General features: G+C 37.3%; 1 protein-coding gene across 2 annotated transcripts; it reads right to left on the bottom strand.

Moving 5' to 3' along the window:
* Positions 1 to 3654: 3654 nt before the first annotated feature.
* On the bottom strand, positions 3655 to 8625 carry LOC108046090 (prostasin-like). 2 transcript variants are annotated; one of them, XM_044461065.1, is made up of 8 exons: positions 8419 to 8625; positions 8318 to 8363; positions 8101 to 8264; positions 4825 to 5322; positions 4719 to 4766; positions 4612 to 4660; positions 4098 to 4231; positions 3655 to 4039 (listed from the first exon to the last, which is right to left on the bottom strand). In XM_044461065.1, exons 1-8 carry the CDS (start codon positions 8621 to 8623, stop codon positions 3684 to 3686), a joined length of 1500 nt encoding a protein of 499 aa, XP_044317000.1. In that variant the 5' UTR covers positions 8624 to 8625; the 3' UTR covers positions 3655 to 3683. The 2 variants fall into 2 exon arrangements, with proteins under 2 accessions (XP_044317000.1, XP_044317001.1); XM_044461066.1 differs by lacking the exon at positions 4719 to 4766.
* Positions 8626 to 8919: the final 294 nt, after the last annotated feature.

Genomic DNA, 8919 nt, shown 5'->3' with positions numbered 1-8919 from the left:
TCCTAGTGAAGAGATCTGAAATTACTAAATGCAATCGGCAATTTTTTCGAAACGGAAGATTATGGGGAGGCTTATCAACTATTGATTCAAAGATTAATGTGTCATTTCTAAGGGAGCTATATGATATAGTCGCCCGATCCGGCTATAGAAAGAAAGTTTCAAGCTGACGGCGAGATGGACAGACTCTCCTGGTGATGCTGATCAAGAATATATTGGGTTGACCGAAAAGAAACCGGTGATTTTTTCAAAAAAAGTAGAAACATTTTTTTGAGTTTTAGAATGAACCTTAATCAATTATATATTTTCCATTTTGTTGGATGACCTTTCGCCACCTTTTCTTTAAATTCATTATTCCACGCTCATAGAAATTCTGGCCTTTAGCTGCAAAAAACTGAAGAAAGTGGGATTTTATGTCCTCGGCAAAGACCGAAACAAATGGTAGTCTGAGGGTGCAAGGTCAGGGCTATATGGTGGATGCATCAAAAGTTCCCAGCCAAGTTCACTCAGTTTTTGGCGACTGACCAAAGATGTGTGCGGTCTAGCGTTGTCCTGGTGGAATATGACACCTTTACGATTGACCAATTCTGGTCGCTTTTCCTTGATAGCTGTATTCAATTTGTACAGTTGCTTACAGTAGACATCCGAATTAATCGTTTTAAGGAGCTCAAAATATACCACACCCCTCCAATCCCACCAAACTGACAGCATAATCTTCTTTTGAAAAATCTCCCAAACGGAATTTGACAAACCAACATTGACACTGTGTTTTTTTAAGGCTTTGTCACTTTGTTACAGATCACGTAACTTTTTACCAACCTGAGCTGCATTTTTTCCTTTACGGAAATAATAAAGTAAAATATGACGAAAATGCTCCTTTATGGGCTTCATAGTAAAATTGCCGCCAAACAAATAAATATAAATAAAACAAGAGAGAACGCTATAGTCGAGTGCCCCAACTATCAGATACCCGTTACTCAGCTAGAGGGAGTGCGAGGGAGATGGAGATGGAAACTTTGATCACGCATAACTCTTTAACGAATGGTCCGATTTGAAAAATTTCTTCTACATTTCGATAGGTATTGATAAACACAATAAAACTGCATTTTTACTTTTCCGAAATATTTAAATTTTTTAAATCGTATATTAGCGATTGTGGGCGTTAAAGGGGGCGTGGCACCTTTTTGAAACAAACTTGCGCTGCGTAGGAACTCCTAGAATCTGCATGCAAAATGCCAATCTTCTAGCTTTTATAGTTTCCGAGATCTCAGCGTTCATACGGACAGACAGACAGACAGACGGACAGACGGACAGACGGACATGGCTATATCGACTCGGCTAGTGACCCTGATCAAGAATATATATACTTTATAGGGTCGGAAACGCTTCCTTCTAGCTGTTACATACTTTTGCACGAATACAATATACCCTTTTACTCTACGAGTAACGGGTATAAAAAGTTGCTAGAAATTGCTAAAAATTCGTCGAAAATAGCCAACAAAAAAATGGTAGATTAGTTAAATTCAACTTTTAAACTAATTATGCATATAAATGACCGCATGTCGCCAATGCCGTGTGTTTTGTAATGTATAGGCGTAGTGCCTTCTTGTTCCTTCGTTTTCGTGGACTTTTGAAGGAAGGGCAACTTATTTTTTTGTGTAACAGCGCCCATCGCAGCCACGTGTTTTTTTTCATGCGGCATGGTGTCGGATCTCGAAAAGTTTCGCGCCTATTGTCGATTTGCAATACGCACAATAGGCCCTGTTAGTGTCCGTCCAGTCCTTGCGAATCCACTCCTTAAACTCGTCGTCGCGTAGTCAGACATCCCGAAAATGTTGTTTTTAAATTTTTGGCATCTTTACCGACACAACACAGCACAAAAATGATCAAAAGTGTTCATATAATTGAACCACTTTTTTAAAAAATAATTCCGATGTCTTTGTGAACCATTTTCGATCGTAATTGGTTCAGTAAATTGGAATGGGTATAAAAAAGTTCAAAATGATGAAAAACAAGAAAGGAAAGCTAACTTCGGGCGGAGCCGAAGTTGAAATACCCTTGCAGAATATTCTGCAAATTATATTCTCCAAAATTTTTCATAAGATGCATTCTTAATACTCATAAAAAATCCCAACTTCCTAACTTTAAAAACACCAAAGTTATGGCATTTCCAATCGTTCAGTTATGTATATGGCAGCTATAGAATATAGTCGGCCGATCCTAATGAAATTTGATATGTCGGATTGATTGGGCAAAAATAAAACCCATAGAAAATCCCAACTTCCTAACTTAACAAACACCAAAGTTATGGCATTTCCGATCAATCAGTTATATAGCAGCTATAGGATATAGTCGGCCGATCCCTATGAAATTTGGTACGTCGGATTGATTGGCCAAATATAATACCCATAGAGGTCCCAACTTCCTAACTTAACAAACAGCAGAGTTATGGCATTTCCGATCAATCAGTTATATGGCAGCTATAGGATATAGTCGGCCGATCCCGGCCGTTCCGATTTATATACTGCGTGCAAAGGAAAGAAGGGTGTGTGCAAAGTTTCAATTCGATATCTTTAAAACTGAGAGACTAGTTCGCGTATAAACAGACAGACGGACAGACAGACGGACAGACGGACATGGCTATATCAACTCAGGGGGTGATCCTGATCAAGAATATATATACTTTATAGGGTCGGAAATGTCTCCTTCACTGCGTTGCAAACTTCTCACTGAACTTATAATATCCTCTGCAAGGGTATTTTTACAGTGGAATTCTAAGTCTTTAGGTAAATCCACAATTTTTATACCCTTGCAGAGGGTATTATAATTTCAGTCAAAAGTTTGCAACGCAGTGAAGGAGACATTTCCGACCCTATAAAGTATATATATTCTTGATCAGGATCACCTCCTGAGTTGATATAGCCATGTCCGTCTGTCCGTCTGTCCGTCCGTCTGTCCGTCCGTCTGTCCGTCTGTCCGTCTGTCCGTCCGTTTCTACGCAAACTAGTCCCTCAGTTTTAAAGCTATCTGCTTGAAACTTTCCCAAAAGTTGTCTTTCTATTGCAGGTAGTATATAAGTCGGAACGAGCCGGATCGGGCCACTATATCATATAGCTGCCATATAACTGAACGATCGGAAATGCCATAACTTTGGTGTTTTTTAAGTTTGGAAGTTGGGATTTTCTATGGGTCTTATTTTTGGCTAATCAATCCGACCTACCAAATTTCATAAGGATCGGACGACTATATCCTATAGCCGCCATATACCTGATTGATCGGAAATGCAATAGCTTTGGTGTTTGTAAAGTTAGGAAATTGGGATTTTCTATGGGTTTTATTTTTGGCCAATCAATCCGACCTACCAAATTTCATAAGGATCGGCCGACTATATCTTATAGCTGCCATATAACTGAACGATTGGAAATGACATAACTTTGGTGTTTTTAAAGTTGGGAAGTTGGGACTTTTTATGAGTATTAAGAATGCATCATATGAATAATTTTGGAGAATATAATTTATAGAATATTCTGCAAGGGTATATCAACTTCGGCTCCGCCCGAAGTTAGCTTTCCTTTCTTGTTTTTACTTATATTTTAAGTATGTAGAATTAAATCAAGCATAGTATGTATTATTCTAAAAAGAAATTAGTCGAATATGTTTCCCTGGGTGATATTAATGACATTTTATTATTTAAAATTTACAGTTTCCGTTATCCAATCCGCGTATGATGTAATATTTGTAAGAATGACCACACCGTTCTTCCTAAAGCTCGCAATGCCGTGGAGAAAGAACTTGTCGCCCGACGACGTAGATTCGCTGGCACCAAATACGCAACCTGAATGTAAAACGGTGGACGATTCTTTCACACAGATTTGATTTTCATATATGACAAGTCCAATGGTAACACGATCAATGACGGTGAAGTTCTCATATTCAAATTTGCAGTGATCATTTTTCGAAGAAGGAGTAATGGCAGTAAGCGATGTTGGTGGGTTCTCCGACATCTGAAGACTTGGGCGGAAGCAGATCGGTGCCAGATTTTCTACAGCAAGATAACGAAAGTTATTAAGAAATGAAGTTGGTAAAATAAATTAACTTACGAGAATAACGCACATTTCGATCAAGTTCAAGCAAAGCTATATCATTTGCATAACTCGTGTTGAAGTCGGTGAATTGGGGATGCTTGTGGGCAGATTTAACGGTAAAGCTGACACCGCCGGACGCTCTAACAAGTCTGCATCAAATATATAAACAACTAATTGTAAATAAATTTGTAATAATTATCTTATATGATTCTTTCTTTAGTGGTTGAGAGTTTAGTAACCGAAGCGAAATAAGATAATGAAAACATTGTTTATCATCAAAACAGTTCAAGTCATTGTTATAGTATATATTCTTATCTAACAAAAATAATCAAATTTATTTTAGCGAACACAATTCAATAAATTTAAAAACTCTTGATTATTTTTGATCCAAAACAGTACGATGCATTTGTATTAAGATCATAAGTCCATTTTAAGATCCACGCAATCAAATAATAATTTCACAAATAATAACTTCAAGAGATACCAATAAAAATTTCAAATAGGTTGATATTATTTCATTGCTACTTACATAAGCTTTACATTTGTGGGCAAACTACTTGCAGTAGTAAGAACAAAGCCTATAAAACGTAAATTGAAATGTTATCTAGTATTATGTTTACTATTAAAAATAATTACGATTTGTGATTAAGGAGCCAGAAGGCATTTGGGTACTACTAAGACAGCCTAGAAAACGTAAATTAAAATATTATCGACTATTAAGTTTACCATTGAAAATAATTACCATGGCCCATAGGAAGGTAGTAATATAATAATACTTTCCAGGGTTCGTGAACAGATCCATGTTTATCCCAAGTGCTGCTGCAGTTCTCATCCAACAAGGGCTCCTGATCCTGATCGTAATTGTTAGCCAAAATGGTATTTTTGATCCATTGTCTGAAGACCGTAACGTTCGCGTAGTTGGCACTAGCGTTGCAGAATTTGGAACCATAGCTAGTGACCCCGATCAATGTGGGGAATACGAATCCCCGATATGTGATGTTGGCGACCAGTGGACCACCTGAGTCACCATGGCAAGTGTCGCCTCTTTCGGCACCAGCGCAGATCTGCGATTCCTCGTAAAACCTTAAGCAAGATTGCGGTGTGTGGGAAAGATTGATGGTCTTAAGGATTGGACTTAAGTAAAGGTTCTCCGTTGCACCCCAGCCATATGCCGAGAAATTCACGATTGACGACGTTTTTAGCCCGTCACCAGTGACAATGCAGATCGAACGGATCCATTCTAATCAATAACATTAAATAAATTTCAAGAAAGTATTATTCCACATTGAACGATCTTATCTTAAAAATACAGAATTCTTATAAAAATATAGACTAGACTAAGTTGCATTAAAGAATCAAGTATGTACTGTGCTAGGGCTTAAGGGGGGTAAAGTATTAAAAATTTTTTTTTGCATTTTTTTTTTTTTTTCTGAATGCACAACATCTTGAGAAAATTGTGTTAAAGTTTTAGATCGGTCCGAGTAAAGCTTCCGAACATAGGGCCAGTTGAACGTAGGTAAGTTAGCTCGTTTTGTATGGGTGTCCAAAACTTTAAAACGCTCTCCTGAAAAGTTGCCCGGATCGTTTTGAAATTTTGCACAGTTGTTCTCAACTAAATTCCTCACGTAACGCTGTCGAGTTTTTTTTTTTTTTAATTTATTAATTTTACAGTAACAAATATCTCGACGTTTTAGGCGAAAATCGGTGTTTTTGCCTTAAAAAATCGAAAAAAAATAAAAAAAACAAGAAAGGCAAGCTAACTTCGGGCGGAGCCGAAGTTGATATACCCTTGCAGAATACTCTGTAAATTATATTCTCCAAAATTATTCATATGATGCATTCTTAATACTCATAAAAAATCCCAACATCCTAACTTTAAAAACACCAAAGTTATGGCATTTCCAATCGTTCAGTTATATGGCAGCTATAAGATATAGTCGGCCGATCCTTATGAACTTTGGTAGGTCGGATTGATTGGCCAAAAATAAAACCCATAGAAAATCCCAACTTCCTAACTTAACAAACACCAAAGTTATGGCATTTCAGATCAATCAGTTATATGGCGGCTATAGGATATAGTCGGCCGATCCTTATGAAATTTGGTAGGTCGGATTGATTGACCAAATATAAAACCGATAGAAAATCCCAACTTCCTAACTTTACAAACACCAAAGTTATGGCATTTCCGATCAATCAGTTATATGGCAGCTATAAGATATAGTCGGCCGATCCTTATGAAATTTGGTAGGTCGGATTGATTGGCCAAATATAAAGCCCATAGAAAATTCCAACTTCCTAACTTTACAAACACCAAAGTTATGGCATTTCCGATCAATCAGTTATATGGCAGCTATAGGATATAGTCGGCCGATCCCGGCCATTCCGACATATATACTGCGGGCAAAGGAAAGAAGGGTGTGTGCAAAGTTTGAATTCGATATTTTTAAAACTGAGAGACTAGTTCGCGTAGAAACAGACAGACGGACAGACAGACGGACAGACGGACATGGCTATATCAACTCAGGAGGTGATCCTGATCAAGAATATATATACTTTATAGGGTCGGAGATGTCTCCTTCACTGCGTTGCACACTTTTGACCAAAATTATAATACCCTCTGCAAGGGTATAAAAATTGAGCTGAGACTATCCGTATCGCCAATAAAAATTTTTTAAAATGTCAGATTTTTCAACGAATTAACTATACCCCCCTCTTAAGAAATTTGAAATTTAATATAAAACAAAAAATATTGAATTTACCTTTATTTTAACCTACAAGCTAGGCCGATAAAGGGTTAAAAAATCACTGAAATTTATATACAGTAAAATCCGGTTATAGCGACTTTCAAGGGACCGAGGATTTTACGTCGTTATACCCGGAAGAGGAACTAACCATATAAGTTAATTCAAACTTAGAAAGTATAAGTTTGTATGGGGACCAACGAAGTCTTTGAGTTTTCGTCGCAATAACCGGACGGACACTATAAGCGGACTCGTTATAACCGGATTCTACTGTATTTATAATATTCATTATTATAGCACGGGAAATGTTTCTTACCGATTCAATTCAAAAAAAAAATATTGTGTATTTAAGGGCTTAAAGTTATAAAACAAATTATTTAAAAAATAGTAATGTAAACGAGGACGGAAGCTAACCCTTTAATACCCTTGCAGACCTTGCCGAAATTGCTAATATTAAAAAAGTAGCGAAAAAAATAAGGTATACATAAATAAACTAGATTTGCATAGTTTCATGTCAATAGCTACTGCAAAAATGTCATGTATGTAAAAAAGAAAAAAATGGAAATTTTCGCAGCCTTTAACAATTTTTCCCACGGAAGCTATAAGATATAGACGTCCGATCGGCAAGCGCTTTTGCGCTGATCAAGGTATGCATAAATAAATAAGACTTGGAAAAATGTATGTCAATAGATTATACACTGCGCGAAATAACCTTAAAAAGATTAAGTTTTAACCGATTTCACACTATTGTTTCTATGGGAGCTATAAGATATAGACGTCCGATCGGCATGCGCTTTTACCCTTATCAAGGTACTATATGTACAAAAAAACGAGATTTGGAAAGCTGCATGACAATACCTTTTAAACTGCGCGAAATATCTTCAATTCTCGGAAGGTATATCCGATTGCTCCCATGGGAGCTATAGTATATAGACGTCCGATCGGGGGGCTTTTTAAACTTGATATGCGTACACATGTTTTAGGACGGCTGTAAAAGTTTCAGATCGCTAGCTTTTAAGCTGAGCTCGCAAACGGTATTGAAACAGACAGACAGACGGACATGGTTATATCGACTCCCCTATTGATCCTGATCAAGAATATATATACTTTATGGGGTCGGAGATGTCTCCTTCACTGCGTTGCAAACTTTTGACCAAAATTATAATACCCTCTGCAAGGGTATAAAAATAGTAATGCAAAAAATCCTCAAAATATCAACTTATTCTTAGTGTTTTTATGAAAGGTTATATATTTTCCTATGGTTATTATTAGCTTACCATTGTAAACCACTTCAACGCTCAATTTTAAAACGGCGATATCATTTTCGTTGGTAAAGTCGTTAAAATGGGGATGATGTATGGCCTTAATCACATCATAATTTTTTATTTCTGGGCACTTTTCTTCTGGGCAGGTCATGTCGTACATCCCTAAGCTCACCAGACTAAGCGAACAAGATTAGACAAACAGTTTTTTCTGCGTCGGCAGGGTACTTACAATTGTTGATTATTTTTAATGCAGTGGGCGGCTGTCAAGACGAAACCTGGAATGAATGCGATTAAATGATTGCCAGTTTACTATAAAACAAGTGTACGTACGTGGATGAACGAGCGTGCCTGCGCAAAAAAAATGAGTTCCATTGCTTATGGCAGCAATCCAAGGAGTAGTACCCGGGCGTGCATTAGTTCCTGAAGTTACTCTTTCTTCAAGGTAATCGTCACAATTACTATCCAAAAGTTGACGCATTTCATCGTGGCAGAATACCAAGACAAACAGTCCCAAGAAAATCACAAAAGACGTCATTCCTAGTGAAGAGATCTGAAATTACTAAATGCAATCGGCAATTTTTTCGAAACGGAAGCTTATGGGGAGGCTTATCAACTACTGATTCAAAGATTAATGTGTCATTTCTAAGGGAGCTATATGATATAGTCGCCCGATCCGGCGCGTTCCGACTTATATACTACCTGCAATATAAAGAAAGTTTCAAGCTGACGGCGAGATGGGCAGACTCTCCTGGTGATGCTGATCAAGAATATATTGGGTTGACCGAAAAGAAACCGGTGATTTTTTCAAAAAAAGTAGAAACATTTTTTTGA

Source organism: Drosophila rhopaloa, unplaced genomic scaffold (assembly GCF_018152115.1).
Source record: "Drosophila rhopaloa isolate 14029-0021.01 unplaced genomic scaffold, ASM1815211v1 contig_3, whole genome shotgun sequence".
Classification (NCBI taxonomy): domain Eukaryota; kingdom Metazoa; phylum Arthropoda; class Insecta; order Diptera; family Drosophilidae; genus Drosophila; species Drosophila rhopaloa.
Note: the sequence above shows the minus strand (reverse complement) of the source record. Positions and strands in the feature narration are given on the sequence as shown.

What these genes read in the sequence shown, in the direction of transcription:
- LOC108046090 (XM_044461065.1), bottom strand. Translation starts at nt 8,623, where the DNA reads ATGACGTCTTTTGTGATTTTCTTGGGACTGTTTGTCTTGGTATTCTGC. An exon ending in CGTTGAAGTGGTTTACAATG is followed by an intron (nt 5,323 to 8,100) that starts GTAAGCTAATAA and finishes GTTATTGATTAG; the next exon opens with AATGGATCCGTTCGATCTGC. An exon ending in CCCACAAATGTAAAGCTTAT is followed by an intron (nt 4,232 to 4,611) that starts GTAAGTAGCAAT and finishes TATTTGATGCAG; the next exon opens with ACTTGTTAGAGCGTCCGGCG.